General features: G+C 34.5%; 3 protein-coding genes across 3 annotated transcripts in view; 1 reads left to right on the forward strand and 2 right to left on the reverse strand.

Moving 5' to 3' along the window:
• Window positions 1–2,012: 2,012 nt before the first annotated feature.
• On the reverse strand, window positions 2,013–7,503 carry LOC144441388 (dolichol phosphate-mannose biosynthesis regulatory protein-like). Its single transcript, XM_078130953.1, has 4 exons — window positions 7,466–7,503; window positions 6,366–6,455; window positions 5,904–6,006; window positions 2,013–2,326 (listed from the first exon to the last, which is right to left on the reverse strand). The coding sequence occupies exons 1-4, from the start codon at window positions 7,466–7,468 to the stop codon at window positions 2,277–2,279; spliced, it is 246 nt and encodes an 81-aa protein (XP_077987079.1). The 5' UTR covers window positions 7,469–7,503; the 3' UTR covers window positions 2,013–2,276.
• A 311-nt stretch (window positions 7,504–7,814) lies between these two features.
• Window positions 7,815–11,201, forward strand: LOC144440580 (cation-dependent mannose-6-phosphate receptor-like). The gene is made up of 3 exons (XM_078129967.1): window positions 7,815–8,232; window positions 10,442–10,687; window positions 11,041–11,201. Exons 1-3 carry the CDS (start codon window positions 7,815–7,817, stop codon window positions 11,199–11,201), a joined length of 825 nt encoding a protein of 274 aa, XP_077986093.1.
• An 8,694-nt stretch (window positions 11,202–19,895) lies between these two features.
• The window catches only part of LOC144440858 (early estrogen-induced gene 1 protein-like), a 63,229-nt gene continuing 61,880 nt past the window's right edge, over window positions 19,896–21,244 (reverse strand). Inside the window, exon 9 of the mRNA XM_078130288.1 lies at window positions 19,896–20,470. Coding sequence (XP_077986414.1) covers window positions 20,425–20,470 — 46 coding nt within the window. The 3' untranslated portion in view covers window positions 19,896–20,424. The remainder of the gene's footprint in view (window positions 20,471–21,244) is intronic.

Here is a 21,244-nt window from a genome sequence, read left to right on the forward strand (position 1 = left end):
GACGAGTTTTAAATAATATGGGGACCCAATGTGTATGAATATTTTCATAATTACAATAATATTACTTTATTAGGAAGTAACATATCTTTAATTCCAGTCTAAAATGAAGTTGATATATGCCAAAAACTTACATAAAACAAGAATTTTGTCCAAACAATTTTGGCGGGAATGTTTTCAGTATTGAAGGGGTTAAATGGCCGCGACAAGTTTGATTCTTCTTTGATGACCTGATCCTTGGGTTTTCTGGTGCCGTTCCAGTAATTCTACAATATTACGAATGGCGTCTTTGTATTTCCTTTTAGTTTACATATCTAAATTGGATTAAATGATTTCTCCCAAAATGTAAACTTTTTTTCAAAAACAATTGATTTGGACTGAGTACACACATCTCTTTTGACGACTTACTATGTATATGACATGTTTAGACGTGCACTAACGGAAGAGTCACAGCTTCGGCGTAGACACAATTTTGTTTAGCTCGAGAATAAAATAATGAAATTTTGGACTGTCATATTAAACTGCAATTTCCTTATTATTAAATGCAAACGTGTCAATTTTTTTACATTTTGAAGGAAGCATTATTTTTATTGATGATATAGATGGTTAAACCCCAAAAGTTGTAACTGTATGTGGACTTCTTTTTTATATATAAATCGTTACCACCAAACATATAGAAACAGTTCAATGATCTTCAATTCTTCCCTTGAACTGGATTACATGTCGACCAGTCGTTGAAGGCATTGCATACACTGCTTTTTGACGTCCATAGTTAAACAAAACGAACGAATAGTCCATTTATTTGTTTTTAAAGAAAAGGAGGACTGGTTCCCTAAAATCGATTGGAAGATAGTTAACTTCAATACATCACCGGGAAGTTCGGATGACCTCGATTTGAAAGACGTGACATTGTAGATTATATGTTAAATTACACGTACACAAATATTAATATATGGACTTTAATCGACAGACTAACCCTAGTATGGGGGAAACATAGGTACAGCAAACCATGTCATGTACCATTCTCACAAACCAGAGTTTTATTCTTCCGCGACACTGCGAAATAACGGTGCTGTAAAAGAAGCTGTGGTTTATAGGACGATGGTCACATATTGGCCTCTGTATCATCAGCAATTTTGAAGGAACAACATGTAGCGCAAAAAAAAAGTTTAAAAGCAGTACAAAAATTGAATCAGCAGGGTTATTCATTATGTTCTTTGGTCCAGCTGCTTTTACCGGGAAGGTGTCGCGGGGAGATGAAGCTGGCGATCTCCAGCGAGGCGTGTGAGGCCCGCTGTTGTGTCATGCTGTGGGTACGGAACGTGTCTATTTATTATGTATCATTACAAAAGGTAGTGGAGCAAACAACTAACAATCAAACGTATTTCATGTTTTGTAAAGTTTGTAAAGAAACAAATGTACAATATACTATTGCAGGGAATGTAAGATTTTTTTTCTCCCGAGCCTTTACTGCTAGTACGTCACACTCAAGCTACCTACAACAGTACTTTTGAGATTGGTTTTCCAATACAGATAAACAACAATATATGTATTTCATTTCACCTAACTCTGTTATTGGTGTACCATGATCAATACATGTACACACATATATTTTACAACTCTTCTATATATCAATGGCATTAATATTGTCATACTAATGCAAAAATATTGGCATTTCGTGACATTTCACCATGTTTCACTACAGTCTGCTGATACATCCCAACATTTACACACACACACACACACACACAGGCGTCCATATCAAATGCCACTGCCATACACACATTTGTATGAATGCTTTTTTATGAAAGGATTTTACATTTCATCTGCTGACCATCACAAAACGAATAAGTTTATGCAGACAACACAGTCATTGTACTCATAACAAAGTGTTACTAAAAACTGCAGAATACAAACTGACTTGTGCAAAATTCATGCAAAATCATTGTCATTTTATTCAATTTCATTGTTATTTCAAATGACATTTCAAAGTGATATTTATATGGAATTACAGTAAAGCATGTAATTGTACAAGTCTTTTTTTTCTTTGAAAGAATCTTTGCCATTATATTGCCGCCATTTTGATAAAAACAAAAGAATTACAAAACGAAACTATGGCGGCAGCATTTTGATAAGGTCTGATCAATTTGAGTAATCAGACACTATAACAAGTTTTTCTAAAACATTTAAGTGTCATTTGAATATTTAAAGCAATATTTTACTTCTTGTTTGGAATGCCTCATTATATAAAAAATACTGTCATCAACTCTGCGACCACCTCAACTTGTTTTCTTCTTTTTGTTGGCTGTGATTATGATCACAAATATACCTAGAACAAAAACAACGATGAAGTACATTATGCAATCCTTAACCACCCACCTGCATGATATTTTTAGAACTTACAGGATTTTTTAAAATGGTATGTCAATTTCCAACTTTTTGTACTTATATTATTTTACTATATGTGTACATGCAATGAAATATATTTATTGTTGCTATGGGCATGGTCATGGTTGCTATGGAATCTTGCACATTGCCTCAAGTTAGTATTGATAGCACTGGGGATTATTTGTCTTTCTTACACACAGACAGGAAGTGTGTCATGTCAGTACAAGTTTTGATCAGAAAAGAAAATCATTCTGTTATAAGTTACGTTATTTCTACGTTATTTGAAATCAACAAAGCATTACAATTATGAATTATCAAATAATATGGAAGTCTGGCAGTGATACACAACAGAATGGTTTTCCTTCAATAATATGACCAGAAACTCGCACTGACCATGCACTCAGCCAGGGAGTGTAAAGATCAAATGTGTACTAGGTATTATAGGAGTGTGTATATACAATGGGGTGTATGACACATTCCAGCTAAAACATGCTTACTGAACATCCTCACAAATTGGCACTTAATGAAGAATGCACCTTACCAGCCAATTTGCCTGCAAATTGACGATACTCAAATCTTTCAAAGCTTTGTCAAGGCAAAACTGTTTTGGTCCTTTTTAAATAATGAAAGAAATATGGAGGTTTGCCACCTTGTTTTTGAAAAAATCAACTGTCCTCCACCCCCCCCCCCCACCCCCCACCCCCTCTATATTTGACAACCAGATTGGAATCTGAAATAGGTTTTTTAAGATCATTTTGACCTTACTTCAATAATCTGCATGGTGACCCGTGACTTGTTTTCTTGATTTGAACTAAGAATGGTTTGTGTTTTTTGAACAACCAAACAGAAGAAGTGTAAGACTTTTATTTCTGAAGTGCAGATTACATTAAAGGGCAAACAAAGTTTAGGCTCATTTTATCTCAGCTGCATTTTATTATACTTTGGGGAACCAAAACAGTCATTGTCACCAATTCTACATTGTGCATCTCTCTCTAAAATAGACTTATAAAATTGGCAAATCTTGCACTCAGGCAAGGCATTCTGGGAAACAAAATTCTTCATCTGAAGCTATTGTTTCAAGACATGTTTGGCGCCTAACTGTGTTTCTTTCCCAGGATGCCTTGCCCCAGTGCACAGCAGGTCTCTTCTAAGCCAGCTTTGCCAATTTTTATAATGCTATCGTATTTTAGTAGCAGGGTGGTAAAAATGACTTTTCTTGAATCCCTAAGCATAACGAAATGCAGCAAAGATAAATCCCCTTATTTGAGTCTGTTTTTTTCCAAGATGATGAGTCCACTTTGCATTAAATTGGTCTAAAACGTGGTCCATTGTCCTTTACCAAATCATAACTGCCATTAATTGGCCCACAATGATGCCTCCTAATTTTTAAAAGATTAAAGTTTACACATAAATACATTTTTATTTTGGTCTAAACTTTAATCTTTTAAAAATCTGTAATGATCTAAAATGGGACATCGGTTTTGGTCAAAATGGGTCTAAAATGGGGGCTGGGGTTTCCAGCATTGGCCACACAACCCTACTAGAGCTGGCCACTGGTCCTGCCCCCAGGGGTAGTAACATCGCTAGATGGCAATAACCTGACATACATAAAGCAGTAACCTTTTTAAATCAAAGTCTACTAATCAGATATGATCAGTACATAGTATTATCGTAATGACGCACGTAAAGATTTTATTTATTGCAATTCTTTCTCAAGTACTTTGAGTTGGAAACAGTTCTAACAACTTTATCAGTCAGATGAAGACATTCAACTTTGATACGTTGGCATTTAAAATAGCACGAACTGAGTTTATAAACTCTTCTCCTCTGATTAATACCTACATAAAACTTTCTAATGCAACGTTTATGCTGGTGCATGCCTTCGATGGCATTAAAATCATATACTGGCAATATTAGCACAGTTCAGGTATTACTAGAGGAAGTTCATCATACTTTTGAAAATGAAATATTGTGAATGAAGTCTAAAAAAAATACTACTTTTCCTCTGTAGTTTGAAAGGGGCTGGGGAGCTGAAGTAAATCTAAAAGAATTTTAATATTTTTTTTTCAATCCTACTTTGATCTTCAGACGTTACCCCTAACGACTTCTAAGATGTTTTGAAGAAATGCATTTTGTAACTTGTAACTACTTATTTGTGGTTTATCTAGTGACAAAGCGAGGGACATCGTGACATTGTGAAACCAGGTCTCCTCATATGACACTTAATGTGGGTCACTTGTCAAAGGTGAAAGGTCAAGAAGTGCCCTCGACATCACTTCAGAAATGTTATTGGAGAGATGAAAATAACATGTTTTCTTGCTTGGACAATGATGTTTATATTTGTATTGATTGACATATCATAAAAACACACAAATCATGGATGTTTATTTATATAAATTACGACAAATATTGGGATCAATGCCTAATAAAGTTACAATATCTCACACACATCTACCCAGTGTTCCAAAATCTTGGCAAGAGAGCTAGTTCCCCTGGTATTTTTCTGGAATCTCACCAAAGGGTATGATCTATCCAAGCTTTACTAGTTTTACCCCCTCCTTGTCCCACCAAGAATATGGTACTATGTACGGAAATATCATCGTGCCAGTGCAATATATAAAGGTTGTATCTGCCATGAAATTGTATAGGCAGATACGAGCTTACTCCACTGACGCAATGATATACGCAAGTTTTACATGACATCTGTCATCTGTTACTCAACTGTTCAAACATTTCAGCAACAAACCTTCATTCCCTGGTATTTTACTGCAGTTCTACCAAAAGGTATGATACATGTTACAGAAATCTACACAATTTATACCAATTTTCCCCATTCTTACTGTGGTCCCCATCAAAAAAGGTATGATACACACTGCAAAAATCTATACAAGTTCTACCAGTTTTTACCCTTCTTACAGCATTCCCATCTAAAGTGGTTGATTAGTTGTAGTGCTAGATTTATATTAGCTGAATACGTGCAAAAGCAATTTTTTCTGTGGAAATAAGTCCCAATAACATACTTTACAAGTTGTCATATTTCTATAGTCAACTCTTGTGAAAGATCAGTGTTTTTTCTAAAGGTGGTAAGTAGGTAAAATCTACCAGGGTTTCCATATAATTTTACCTGGGTTCCCAAACAAAATTACCATAGATTCAATTGGGAAACAGTCATTTTTATCCCATTCTCCCTTTCTGTTACTGGGGTTCCCCAACCTTAGCAAAAACACTGAAGGTGTCAATAATACATGTAGTTTGCACTGAATAAGATGGGCCAACTGGGTGAGTTATTTACAACTTGTGTCTACTTTCCCCTTGCACTGCCTGCAAAACAAAATGTGACCGACATGTCCTAAATTGCCATTCTGCCAAATATTTCATATGCCAAAAAAAACCTACGATATAACAACATGGAGGTAATTATACAAATGATAAGAGTTTGATCTCCCAGCTGCTATAAAGTTCCAGCTACCAACAATTACCCTTTACAAAATGGTGATAATTGTGACCCCCTAACTTACCAATAAATCCTAGTGCTATAACACCAGCTACGATAGGAATAATAACAGCATAGGCCCTAGGCAGGAAATACTGGTGAATGAAGTAGTTTTCATCCACAAATGGCTGCAAACAAATATTAAAACATTGTAAATACTATAGAAAAAGGATAACTATTCTCATATATAAATATATGCACAGATACATTGTTTGTGTTTTCCAATATTTCTAACTACACATATCACAAATAAAAATCATACCATTAATTCACAAGGTATTATTTTTTTAACATTTCGCAAATAGATACTTTGGTCTTGAAGGATGTGCTAGGGTTCTCAATAGATTATGATACTAGTATAATGTATAGAAATCTATGCAGCTATACCGATCCCTCTTCACATCGCCCTCACTCCCCACCCCTGTATAAACTGAGATATCAAAATCTTGAGTAAAAATATTGAGTAAAAATATTGAGTAGCACTTACCAGGATGATAACCCATATGGTGTAATAGAGGAAAATAAGGCCTGACAGGCCTACCATACCCAGCCCAACAACACGGTCTGTACTTGTGGCCTGTGTCATCAAATATATGTACCGTAAGGTAAGTGTATGCATGCTTGGTGGAATGTATCAACAAATGTATGTACTGTGACTAAGATCAGTGTATGCTTGGTGGAATGTATCAATAATTGTATGTACCATGCGATCAGTGTATGCTTGGTGGAATGTATCAATAATTGTATGTACCATGCGATCACTGCATGCCTGGTGGAATGTATCAACAAATGTATGTACAGTGAGATCAGTGTATATTATAAACTAAATCTACCAAAGTATTCAAATTTCATATTGATGTCATTAGTTTATAACAATTATGCTGGTAAATCTACATTTGTTCAGACAAATATTTGAAACAACATATATTTGTCAACATATCGGAGATAAAAGTACATAGTACGTACTTAAAGCTTGCATTCAATCTTCAATGGGTAAATGTATGACTGACAGTCATAGTCAGTCAGACAGACAGATGGGTGGACAGACGGATAGGTGGGCAGGTGGGTGGGTGGATGGATGGACAGACGGACGGACGGATGGACGAATGGACGAATGACAGGCAGATGGATGGACAGACGGGCGGATGCATGGACGGACGGACTGACTGACTGACAGACAGATGGACGGAAGCATAGACAGTCAGGCTGGCAGACGGACGGATGACAGACGAATTGAATGAATGAATGAATGAATGAATGAATGAATGAATGAATGAATGAATAGTAGAGATACATCAGTTTTTCAGTCTGATTATAAACGTATTTAAAAACAAAATTTCACCACACATAGCTTCTTGGAGAATTTCCATGATATTGTTTATCTATTGCCAATATAAAGTTTGAAAGTGGTACGTACGTGGTGTATGTGTAGATGTGTGAGTGAGTGGCCATATGAAATGGTTAGCGAATTATGGAATATTTGTGAAGTTAGAAGAAACATGCATCAACTACCATCCATGTCATGTATTAATATGTGGAAAATTAGCGATGTGACGGGAAAGTTACAGAGAGCGAGAGAAAACTTACCATATTACCTCTTGACAGACTTTAATATCAACCCATTATACATAGATTGTGGGTTCGAGAGTAAAAAATAACATTCTCTCTTACCAAGCAATAATTAGTTAATGTTCATCTATAAGCAAAATATATTTGATTGATTTTTGTTTAGAAATATGTAATAAAATTGCAAGTGTTATCACTATTCGTCCACTTATTAATTTACGAATAATGCTCTACAAAATCAGCACTGGTGTGATTTAAAGATGGCCGACATCGTGAATGAATGAAATAATTCAATGAGGGAAAAAAATTTACGAATAGTCCACACCCAATATTTCAATTTTCTTTAAAATATCGTATGATGTTTCTCAAGATGGGCATTTTTCAAATATCCTCAAAATTTTTCGAAAAATCACTACGGAGAACTTTTATCATCACGTGTGGTTTGTTAAGCCTGTCACTGCAGAAGGTTACAACTCAGGTCACCTGTATTAGTAATGAACCATGCAAGTGTAAACTCTCCGATGGAAGTGGCGAGTTGGACTTGACTTCACTGGCGGGAAACAGCACCAACCCAACATTTAGTGGAATAACTGGCGGCGACGGAGACAAGTATTGGTTCGATCCCTGTGTCGATTTTTCTGTGAGTGGGCCAGCGAACAATTCTTGCACAGATGTTCGAGTGTGCAGATATGCAGTCGACCAAGATAACTATTTCAGTTGTGGATCTTCAGAACCGGAATATGTGTATTTTGAACAAAACAATTCCATCACTTTGATCTATAATAACAGTATGTGAATATTTTGATTGAAATTTTGTGTTTTATTCTGTGGTAGAAAGGCACTAGTGTAGCATGCAGCATGGCTATTGAATGTGGTGGTGTATTAAACAAGTTGGTGGTACACTTGTAACTGCACAATCTCATTACAAAATGGTTAGTTGGTTTTCTTTACTTGTCACTTATCTCTTCTCTTTATATTTTCATTTTGTGCACTTTCTGATTTTGGGCAGCTGCTACTGTTTCAATCGCACAACATACAAAGTTGTGGGTCCATTGAGGCACAGATGATCCTTTATCACCTAGCTGCAATAATTGTGGAGTTTGTTGTGATTTTGAGGGTTTTCTCTTCCGTTTTTTGTTCTTTTTTTCATTCTGATGTTTAATTTTGATGGGGTTGGGGTACCTCTGAACATTTCTTAGGCCTTGAAGGCTGCATAATTAATTTGCAGAAAAATCCATCCAACTTTGCGATTCAGATCTGAATCGCTTCCATCTATTTGCATTAACATTACAGGAATTGTAGTGTTTGCTGCCAGTTAAACATCGAAAGGAAAAAAAGAACAAAAAACAGAAGGAAAAAACCCTCAAAATCACAACAAACACTACAATTATTGCAGCAATTCATTGCCCAAAGTGAAATCAAACAGTAGAATAGAACAGAACAACATACAATTACAAGTGTTTTCACATCCTAACTTTTTTTGCATTTTTTCTTTTTAATTTGGAAATGATTATTATACCAATATGTTGTTATTTGTCATAGTTTTTGAGTGTATTTGTATATGCCTTATTAGTATGCGTGTATATATTAAGCTAAATATGTGTTACAATGCAGACATAGATTTGTGTGGCTTTGTGTGTTATGTAACATTTTTTTCCCTTTTACAAACAGGATAAAATAATTTGCATTAGTTGTATGTAGAAGATACATATAGAGTACATCACGAACATGTCAAAACATATTATCATGAGATTCCTATATTGTAACTACAATTCAATTCAATTCAATGCAGTTGATTCCAGATAACTTAATATTTTACCTCAAAAGTATACAAATACTCTCATATTCAGAAGTAACAGAAATAATTCCCAAATATTTGCTGACATCTCTTCATTATCAATATCATTATCAACAAAAATTGGGGCATTAACTTTCCGTGATTTTTGACTAAGTAGAAATTATAACTATCAGCATTCGTAGAGTCCATGAAGATTTTATTTATGCAAACATACATTAATATTGGTACATGTAGGTACAAGATTATTCCATGTGGAAACAAAATTGTAGTGTCAAATAGAAATTGTAGCATTTAAATGTAGTTATTCTATGTCATAGCAATTTATGCATGTCATGACCAATGCATAGCTCAATATATTCAAAATCACTTTCAGTTTCCTCACTTTATCTTAAATTAAGCTTGCAGAGGTATACTTATATTATTCACCAATATTTTTCTTCATTCGGCCTAAACGAGCTCATGACATAAAGGTTTTACCATTAATCGTCTTTAACTGGTAATGACAAGGCCCCTCATGTTGCTCATATTTTCCTCAGCTGAATGAAGAAAATTATTGGGAAATCATATTTAAAAATCACCCAAAAAAATGAAACATTGAGAAGATAAAATCTACTCAAGGTGAATTATAAAGACTGTAATGCAGGTTTGGTAAACTTTTCAACAATTTGCCTTTAAATATGCCATTGATTTCAGAAAGAAAAATCTGTCTGTAAAGTTAATTCATGCCATAAAATTTACCATATCCTATTGACAAAGTAATCTCTTGTGAATGAATGTATGTAGAGCACAAAAGTGGACCAATGCAATGATTACACATAGGGTTTGACTTCCTAGCATAAACCTGATTTCTATCATATGCAATGACTGGATCCTGTTTTACAAGTGTCCCATCTTTTGTCATACAAATTTCAGTCAAATCTATTTGATTTCTGGGAGCAAACTACAGTCTGAAGTGTTCATATTCTAGTTCATGTTTTGCTATGGTTTTGGGATCCCAGTAACAGAGGTTTTTAAGTAGAGATGCACTGATTTCCCTACCTGTGTAATTATAAATGTTTAGGAGAACCCTGGTTAAACACCTGTGTAGATTTACATACTTCCACACCATTGACAAAAACACTGATGGTCATTTATAAGATTAATGTATTTAGTAGATGAAGTCGTAGATTTAATACGTAATATTTCACTCTTGTGTTCAGGTGAAGAAGGCGTAGCCTTGAAACTGACATCAGTGGTTGTAAAATGCATAGACACATCAACAGACAAACTCATTGTGTATGGTAGAGATACAAACCATCCAGAGTTATACAACATGACTTTAGAAAGCAAGTATGGATGTCTTGTGATGACACCACCACCCCCACCACCACCATCATATGGAGTTAGTGCTGGAACAATGCTGATTGTTATTGTGCTTAGTGCATTTATTCTATACTGTGGCGTGGGTAAGTTTTAACACACTTTCACAATACTCATTGGAATCATATCTTTTCAAGGGATTTAATTTAGTGTTTCAAAAGGTTTATATGCAAGTCCGAAATTTTGAAATACTCAGGGAACATTTCTGAAAGCGTACATGTATATTTATCAATGGATAATGAAATTTAGGAAGTAGTCAGTATTAAAAATGACATTTTCAAAACCTTAATTGCTTGAAATGTAAACTTTCCTTTCCTAGGAATTTTGGAATTTACAGGACTTTGAAAGGTAGAAAAATTGTAATATGTAATAAATTGTAAAAATTGTAATTGTAATATTTTTAACATTTTCTTTTTTTATCTATTTTGAATCATATCAGGATGTCTTTTTCATAGAACGGTGTATGGTGCCCAGGGTACAGATCAAATACCACATTATGTATTCTGGTCATCACTACCGGGACTTATCAAAGATGGATGGTTATTTGCTACAGAACGATGTCGACAGACAAAGGAACCAGAAGGTTATGACAGTTTGTAAAAGACGTATCAAGTCCAGTCCAGACCAGTCCAACTCACCTTGTTTTATGCATAGGGGAACATCTCCAAATGTCACACAAGTTCAGGAAGTTAAATTTGTTTGTTCAGATCAAATCCAAGCACCCCCCCCCCCCTCCCAAGTTCACAAGTTTGATATTAAAATATACGATAGACTATACATTGCATTTAAACACAGTTGTGTTCTGCCTATAGTTGCTGGTTCAAAACCATACATAGAGAAATACCTGTATATCATATAGGGATGTTATAGTATATTTATTATTTCCACACAATAATTTCTTCCATTGATTATTTCCACATAATAATTTCTTCTGTTGACTCATTGACTCTGGATTCAGAATTGTAAATTGAGTATACCTTTGACAATACTGATAAGACAAACATCAGTGATGGGAATTTATTTCAAAAAAGTTTTAATTCAACGAGTAGAAATGTTTATTCATAATGTATATGTAGTTTAGTGTGAAAACGACCCCTAACCTTCATCTTTAAAGAATAGAACTTGCTTCAGGAGCTTGTGTGATATTTTGAGACAGCCCCTTAGTTTCTGACCTTCAATTCTGATTGTATCAATCCCATTAAAGGCCTTCATGATCGACTGGTTCACCAACATTTGCATCAACGTAATAGTTTAGTCTAATTTAACACAACAAACATCAATGTTTTGTGGATTTTTAGAACTAGGCAATGTATTTATTAATTTATGCAGGTATTTGTATTAATTAATTAATTTATTCATATATCTATTTGCATTCTTCACTCCATGTTTCCAATGCAGTATTTTTACTGTGCATGTAGTTAACATTTATTTACATACACCTGACCAACCAGCATAACATCATTATGCTAATGACGTCTGAGAGAATCAAACGAAATCAACGTAGTCACTTCAAAACTAGATTCCAAAAAAAGGTAACTTTATTGCTATTATTTATTTACTTGTTTGTAATTAGTTCACAATTGTATGGTTTTTGGGAAAGTTGTAATAACGAAAGTATCAAAATAGAAAAAAAAATTATTTGCCAATTTTGTGAACTTTCAGTGTTAAGTTACATGTAGAAGGTTTATATTTTGTAATGTAGAGTAGAGAAGAATGGTATTGTAATATTGTAATTGTAGTAATGTTAGTTTGATGGATTGAGAGGATGGTAATGACAGAGGCAGACATTTTGCAGCCAAAATGAAAAACATGTGTTATTGTAAATTATAATGTTTGACTAGAAGAACACACTCGTGTTATAAAAGCTCATTTGTGCAAATGTTCCATCTAAGTTCATGAACACACTATGTATCAGTTGACTGTGGTCAGACTAAAGAGTAGACGTCATTCACTCTTAGCTTGTACTAGCTAGTAGTCAGATTCCTGACACACTATTTATCAGATGGCTGTGGTCAGGCTGAAGGGTAGATATCTTTAACTCCTAGCTTGTATTAGCTAGTAGTCAGATCCCTGATATGTACACACTATCAGTTGGCTGTGGTCAGACTAAAGAGTAGATGTCTTTAAATCCTAGCTTGTACAGATTCCTGACATGTACACACTATCAGCTGACTGTGGTCAGGCTGTAGAGTAGTACAACTGATGGATAATGACAGCGTTCCCTATTAAAGGGAATGCATGAGGATCTTTCAGTTAAAGCAACCTATCAGATAGTGGTTGTTTGTGATCAGAGTCATTGTACCATATACATACATTATGGAGAAGAGTCTGTTTGATATAGACTTTAAGATATGTCACTAAGCCTCCGTTATCCTAGTTAGCTGATGTGTGAGGGCGCCCTCTTTGTTATCCTAGTTAGTTGATGTGTGAGGGCACCACCTTCGTTATCCTTGTTAGCTGATGCATGAAGGCGCCGTACACCTTAGAGACTATGTTTGGTATTGTACTTACCAGTACTGTATTGTATTCACCACCACTCATTTCTAGTTAACCAATAGAGGATGACCCAATACGTAATCTTTTCCAGATGAAAGAGTTGGCGCTGTGTTTTAATGACATGTCTATTTTCTAGTACCTAATTGAATGATATGATGTTGTGATAGTTTTTAGATATCAAAATGAATATTAATAGCGCATGTAATAATCAAAGTATAGAAATATTTTCATATTGAAATGCAACAGGGTTTTTCAAAATGTTAAATTTGCATTCTAAACAAATGAATGGTTTGAGTTATCGCATTAATACATAAACAAAAGAATTCATCATAGTATTGTGTGGGGGTGCTGTTACATGTCCATGTTCTTTTTAGTGAGTTCAGAAAATGAATAGTAAACAGTTTTGTGAACTTGGTGTCTGTAAAATGATGCATGACTATTGCCATAAATATGTAAAACATACATTTAACATATCCAGTGCAACATTAGACTGTATAGAATGTGTATCCATTTCTTTTCATTTTATGATTGTTCTGTAAACGACCGTTTTCAGACATTTTTTAGACACCTGTAGTTTTGTTATGTTTTGTAAAAGTTTTGTTTTTATTTTTGTACACAATTTTCAAATATTAGAAAGTCTTACAATATATGTGTGTTATATTTTTTCACTGAACTTTTAAAAAAGGAATGAATATTCCATAGAAACCGGCAAGATTTATTGTCATGTTAAGCAGCAGTATATTATGTCAGTCTGGAAGTATCAAAGGTTTTCCATTTCAAACCTTGAAGACACCCACCTCATCTTCATGTATGTAGCCTGCCCTCACATGGTCAAAAGTTGCCATTTTCCTTATTGACCAATGAAAAAGAATGTTTTCTAGTATTACTGGGGTATATACCAGGGCAGAGTTGTCACATAACCAATCACATAAGGAGACAATATGTTAACATCAACTATTGCAGCCAATCTGTCTAGCAAAGTGGGACCTTTCAACATACAAAGAAATCAGCTTGGTGTTTTAGTTCAAGGGGAGATCATTCTCACAAACCAGAGCTGTTATTTCTTCTGCGACACTACGAAATAACAAAATACCTCTTGTACAGTGCCGTAAAAGAGGGTGTGGTTTACGACATTAGGGGAGATTACTGAATTTAAAACACTTGATAATTCATGATATCTGACACCACGTCCATTGCAAGACCTATCATGTCTTTAAAGCATGGTATCCACAGACTCGATATCTGTACATATGCTATTCATGCAATGTTAATCTGCATTCCATCGTCTTTAGATTTAGATACAGAATTGTTACTTTTCTCTGTGAGTATTACATTTACAGTTCCATTATTTATGTTTTTGATGTCAGTATTGGATTATTTATAGTAAGTAAGGTAATACATTTTGTATATAAAGTTGTACTATGCATCAACTGGCATTGTGTGTATGTGTTTTTAGTTTTCATTTTTCACAGTAGGCCATTGCAGACTGCAAACAGGAAATTGAGAATACTGTGCCCTCGCTCAAATTGGGGGTATCATCACCTCATAGTACCGTTTCTGAAGAACTTTGTTCCTTGGTATATTGTAGAAGTGTAAATCAGAGATGTTTTTTGCATTGTTCAGACATCAAGGAAAGCAGCAGTGCTCTATGATTAACCAAGTAACCTATACTATGTATACCCCCAAGGTACAAACAGACAGGAAGTAGAGCACCACCGTGGCAAATTTTAGAAAGGCCTATTTTGATCATGATCATGTTTAACACTGAAATTATTAATTTGCTCATGAAAGGAGTACATAAATTACAAATACATTTGGTTGTTATACATGCGCACACATGCACACATGCACATACGCACACACACACACACTCACTCACACTCGCACACACAGAGGAAAAATATCATATTAAACTAATCTTGCATCTTCAAATGGTGTAACATTGTATCATAGACCCTACACAAAATTTTGTTTATCATCTTATTTCTGACATAAAATGGGCGGAAGTAACATTCCCTTTGATGAATGCCGGCAGAGCCACGTCCCTTTCGTGTTGGGTCTATGATTGTATGTTAGAATTGAAATAAAACCAAAGGTCACTTCACATGTCTATATCATACAAGCTGTTTATTTACATGATTGGATACAAAAATTAACTTATTAAAATCAATACATTTGTGTAAGTTCTGGAGAATCACAAATGAGAGGTGAACTTGTTCCACTGGAAGCCTTTAAATGTTTCTCAGTTGCTCCGCTTCATGTCTCCACTGTAGTATGTAAGTACATGGAAAGGTTACAAAGGTGTTACCATGGTTACACTTGTAAACAACAATACAAGAACTAGTATAACACTTTGGTTCTACAAATGGGACAAATATACCATAAAAATTTGGCTTATTATTATTATTATACAAATACTCTCCCCACTGTTTAATGTAAATTTGAAAAGTTCAAAAAGGAGGAAAACCTGTCAAATCCCAGAGGGAGGTTGGTAGAAAGATTCAGCTGCGTATGTACCACTGCCCATATAAGGAAAATGTTGAAATACTGTGGAGGGGAACTTTTTTTTTTCAAACTCAGTATTCCATTTTGTACTCATGAACTCTACAAAAGTGAAATATATTTACCACAAATTTATGCAGAAAATTTACACCACGAAACAACCTTAATACATAATAGTATAACACACTGAAAGTTTATAGGTACCACCAGACCAGCTGGTAGATAGATAGATAGATAAAGAAATTTCAGTAGTTCCTGGACATCACTAGTTTTGAGAGGTTTTTTTTATAGTTTTTTTTACTTGTGTAAATAAACTATAGTGTAACAGTTGAAGGTCAGAAAATGAGGCATCTAGAGCTCTCAAATGAAATTTTTTTCATGTTTTTGAGGTTTCAAGGAAAGACGGTACGTAATATGCGGTGTTGGGGGTGATCCTGTATGCCTACCCCACAACACAATAGTATAGTCCAAAGTAAAGAGTACAAGAAATCAAAATCTAAATCTGGTTTGTAGTCATTTTACATAATTTTTTGACTCTTGGCATTTTCCCGCCAAAACCATCAACAAGATTTTTCATTTTTCCCGCCAAAATCATTGACTAGATATACTTCTGTTTTGCGCTAAAATCACTGACCCATGGTAGTGTAACTTCAACTTCTGGTAAATTTCTTTCTGGTCACCATTTTACAAAATGTGTTCCAAAAAATTATTGTACTACTAACTGGCTTCAAAAATACTCACTTTAGATTTACAACATGATGGGGTTTACTTCAAAGGAGATTTTGTAGTGTTCGTCAAAGAATTTTCACTGCTGGAGAAATACTTCCAGTGAAAAGGAATTTGTATAATACTTATCATTACACAGAATCAATGGTTATGTTCCTGTGAACCTGACAGCAAGGTTCTCGATCGATGTTTGTTTTGCTAGACAGCATATTGAAGAGTAAACAAACAGTAAGAATCACTGCAAATTTTTTCATTTCATTCATTGTATGAGTCAGTAAAGATTTGAAAAACAGACATCTTCAGACTCAAATCTTGGATTTCTACGATGCAGACGACAGATTGAAAGCCTTAAATTTGTAAGATCGGTGTTCTTTATAAGTATGTTATATTTTTGATCGTAGATTTGTGTCATTTTAAGAAAGAGTGAATTATATATGCTACGACAACAAACTAGAAATCTCAGAATAAAACAAAAATAATTATACATAGAACAGAGAATACATTTACTCAAAAATCTGTAAATCTAAAACAAATGTGACCGATATTGGTCTGTATTTTAACCTAAAATTCAAGCAGTTTGTTATATAGCTCAATAAATCATGCAAAGGACATAAATACTGTGATATTGGCAGCTATGAATGATAGTTAGTCCAGGTGATATATAATGTGCAGCCTTGTGAAGTGTTACTATTTGCATGAGGGCAAAGTTCAAGATTGCTGTTATGCATATTGGACTCGAGGTACATATGCTGTGAAAAACGTCTTGTTGCTTGGCAGAATTTCATGAGGGTGCGGTAATGAACTTCACGTCTTTAAACAGTAAAATCTTTGTTGAATTACTTCCATTGGTACAGAAAAATATTTTTGGACACTGTCATATACATGTTATGACAAGAGTTCATACTTTGCTAGAATCTCAGCATCTAAGGAGGTCAATGCAGACCAAGAAGTAGAAATAGATGTTTGAATAGCGCCCTCACAGGTTGGAGGAGAAATTGGCATTTGAACAGTACCTGCAGTGTAGAAAAAGAAGTGGAACATTTGAAAAGCCCCTATGAAGAATAGAGATTGAAATACGGTATCTAAATAATGCCCTCAGGAATTATAGAATGAGGAATCAGATATTACAATAGTGTCCATGAAATGTGTGGAAGTACAAATGCATTGCCCGTGGTTGGAAAAGCACCCTAAAAATGCGTAGTTGTGATAGTTGAATAGCACTCCCATATTGTGTTGCTGTAGAAATATTACAAATAGGAGAGCACCCTAATGTTGTGTAGATGTCAGTATCAGGTGCTAGTGAAAGTTTACCCTCTACTGCGTAGATATATTTGAACAGTGCCCTCACACTGTGAAAATGATGCCAGATGATATTGAAACAGCGCCCTCAAACTTTGTAGATGTGAAATTGAGCAGCGCCCTCACACTGTGAAGATGAAGCAATATGATATTGGAACTGTATGCAATAGCAGAAAGTGAACTAAATAGCATCCGCTAAGGACTTGTAGAAAATGTAAGCGATAGTGAAATAAAAATGAACAACATTTCACAAAATACTTGTACATGTCAGTGGTGCGACAAAATCATGAGGGCATAAAAACAAATTATGTTTAGAAAAAAAAATTAATCTTGTCATTCCTTTCCACTGTTGACTTTAAATCATAAACTTATACGAAGCACAACAGAAATGTCATAAATGATTCATAAAATTTGAAAAATGTAGTATTAACATCATTAAATTTTACAAGAAATTTACAAACTAAATATCTTTCACACCATTTTTGCATCTTCACATAAAATAACTGTTAGTATTACATTGCGGTGGTGTAGGCAAAGTGACGTAACAATGGCAGTCAGAAGAGTTCATGTTCATCATAATACGATGTTGACATCAATCTGATTAAAATATGATGGAGAAGAACAACACTGTTTTTGCTTTCTGCTCCTTTAAAGGGGCACAAGCTGAGTTTTTCAAAATGTTTCTTGAGGCGTAATTGTTGCCACAGATTAAAAGATACTAGTCTGTAAGGTATGTCATGACGGGGCGCCCTCACACATCGGAGGTCGGTGAGGGCGGAACGGCACGACGTATTTTACAGTCTAAAAAGATACATTTAGTATTCTGATTTCTGAAGCATATTTAAACATCATTTGGCATTGGCAGAACTCTAACCTGGTATTTACGAATAATACATACACAATTTGATGTAATTTCTACCATACACGAGCCATGTTCAACAAAAAATATGGAATATAAACACTCTGGTTATTCTACGTCACTACGACGCACACTTATGTTATGACAACACATGTCCACATTACTGGTTTGCCATGTGTTGTCATAACATAGCCATGCGTTTGTAGTGGCATAGACATGTGTTGTCATAACATAGCCGAGTGTTGTAGTGATGTAGAACAATGAGTCAAAATATTCAAAAATTGCCATTACTTTCCCTGATATTTCTTTGATATTACTGGTGCTGGTATTATTATGTCATTCTCCAATATTTTCCAGAAAATACTTGTGACCAAAGGGTTGTCACTACAAGTCGCTAGACTCATAATGACAAAGGCCTTCATAACCATCAAAGGATAATCAGAGCGGTGTCATCAGTGATTTTGTTAGATTTCGACACACTCAACTAAAAAAACACAAAGTGTAAATCAAAAAGAAACAAAACGAGACTAAAATTCATGATAAATTTAGACATAAACTTCATCATGGCAGATAACATTACACTGTCCCTCTTAAAAATAAGCACCTTGACAAATAAAATCAGAACTAAATCAAAATGACTGCCAAACAATTAAAAATCACTCAAATTAAATCAAACAATTTTAAACGTATGCAACAAAATAGTCTCTTGCCAAAAATAAGGTTTAACTAAAATTTCTCAGAGCCTAATCCTGTCTGAAAGACATAACAAACAAACAAACAAACAAACAAACAAAAACCTATTCTTAGACTTTTTCCATTGTACTTTTGATCTGAATCCAAAATTATTTGATAGAATGGCAATTTCAGATTTCTCTTCTCATTTTGACATTTTCAGGAACATAAGTGTTCACTTGTGACTCACAAAGCAGTAAGGAGCAGGCTTTTTTTAAAACTGACACATTGAAGTTTTTCATAATTGTATCCCAATTCTCATTGGCTTTAAAGAATTGAAGTTTTCAGAATTGTAAACTCAATGCTTATTGGATCTAGAAAGAACAGCAATTTTCATAATTGTAAACGCAATGCTCATTGGATAGAAAGAATTGCGATTTTCATAATTGTAAACTTGGTTCTCATTGGCTAGAAAGAAATGAGCTCCTCACAATTGTAAACCCAATTCTCACTGAAGAGAAAGAATTGAGCTTTTCATGATTGTAAACCTGGTTCTCATTGGATAGCAAGAAATGAGCTCTTCACAATTGTAAACCCAATTCTCATTGGAAGGAAAGAATTGAGCTTTTTATAATTGTAACTCTAATTCTCACTGGATAGAAAGAATTAGGATTTCCATAATTGTAAACCTGGTTCTCATTGGATAGGAAGAATTGAGCTTTTCATAATTGTAATTGGATAAAAAGAGAATTATGTGTATAATGTTGTAAACTATCCCACCCCTTCCCTCCTCACCTGGTAAAAATATGTAGGAATTCCCAACAAATTTTTATCAGGAAACTGATCATTTACATGGTTTTCCAATTTTAAAATCTGACCCTAAAGACATGTACATAAACTAATTTCTTCTCTATTGACCGACCATATAAAGGCCACTCTTTCTATCACCACAATAATTTGACCATGACATGATCACATAAAAAGTCCTTGATGTTATTACAGGAAAAAACTTACACCTTAAAAAAATGAAGACTTAGCAAGAATATTTACATGTACTTCAAAATTTCAAAAGTGTCTACAAATATATCGACGGAAGAATGTGTGTATGAAATATCATTTGTTCAATATATGCAATGGTTGGAGGATGACCGTATGCTAATGAGCTGTTCCATCTTCTCTGATTGGTTGAGTTCTCAGTGGAATGATGGTCTGTGAATACTTGGATGAACTAACTGCTGATGGACGAATCCTGTGTCTGTAAATGTTGCACTACCTTTTGTCAATGACAACTTTTTCAAAAACTCCGGCAGTCATTCTGAAAGAAGAGAAAATAAAAATGTTTGTAACTCAGATATATTTGAAACAAAACTATTTCTGTAATATTCAATTTTCAAAATCGACTGCATACAGTCACTTACAATGCATAAAGTGTACTTTTGTTTTTCACTTACAAGAAACTTGTCAGTTTTTTGCCAAAACTAGCTCACTATAAAGGCAAAAGAAAAGAAACTGTGTGGTTCCAATAACACCCAATTTCAAAACAGGGTGAGTAGGTAGGGAATCTTTTATTTTTTATTTTATCTTATTTTGTATTTTTTTCGGTCTGGTACAAGTTATTACAATGTATCTAGCAGAGGTCAACAGAGATAATTAATGAGTTCACATTTTCCATATGATATGCAGATGACACTGTGTGCTACACTGTATTCAGCCATGATGTTTTGATCACAAGGCGACAATGTCATCAAATCTCACTATTTCTCTCATGAATTTGCAAACATTTTCAACTTTTCAAATTGAATAACATAAAAAAAAAAGTTTAGAGTCAGCAGTGAAAAACTAAGTTGGGTGGAGTTACCGGAACAAAACAATTATTTTCTAATGCCTAATGAGAAATAAATATCTCGTATACTAATTTGAAAGTTTTCAGGACAGATGGCATAAAGTGTAGATATTATCTGTCATCTCAATTTTGTCAGTTGATTTCACCTCCCTACTTAAACCAAACCTAACACTCATAATCAATGCATAACCTCTTCCGCATTCAATACCTACTGAGCACTACATCTGCTAGAGGGCGCTATACAGT

This window comes from Glandiceps talaboti, chromosome 10, assembly GCF_964340395.1.
Source record: "Glandiceps talaboti chromosome 10, keGlaTala1.1, whole genome shotgun sequence".
NCBI lineage: Eukaryota > Metazoa > Hemichordata > Enteropneusta > Spengelidae > Glandiceps > Glandiceps talaboti.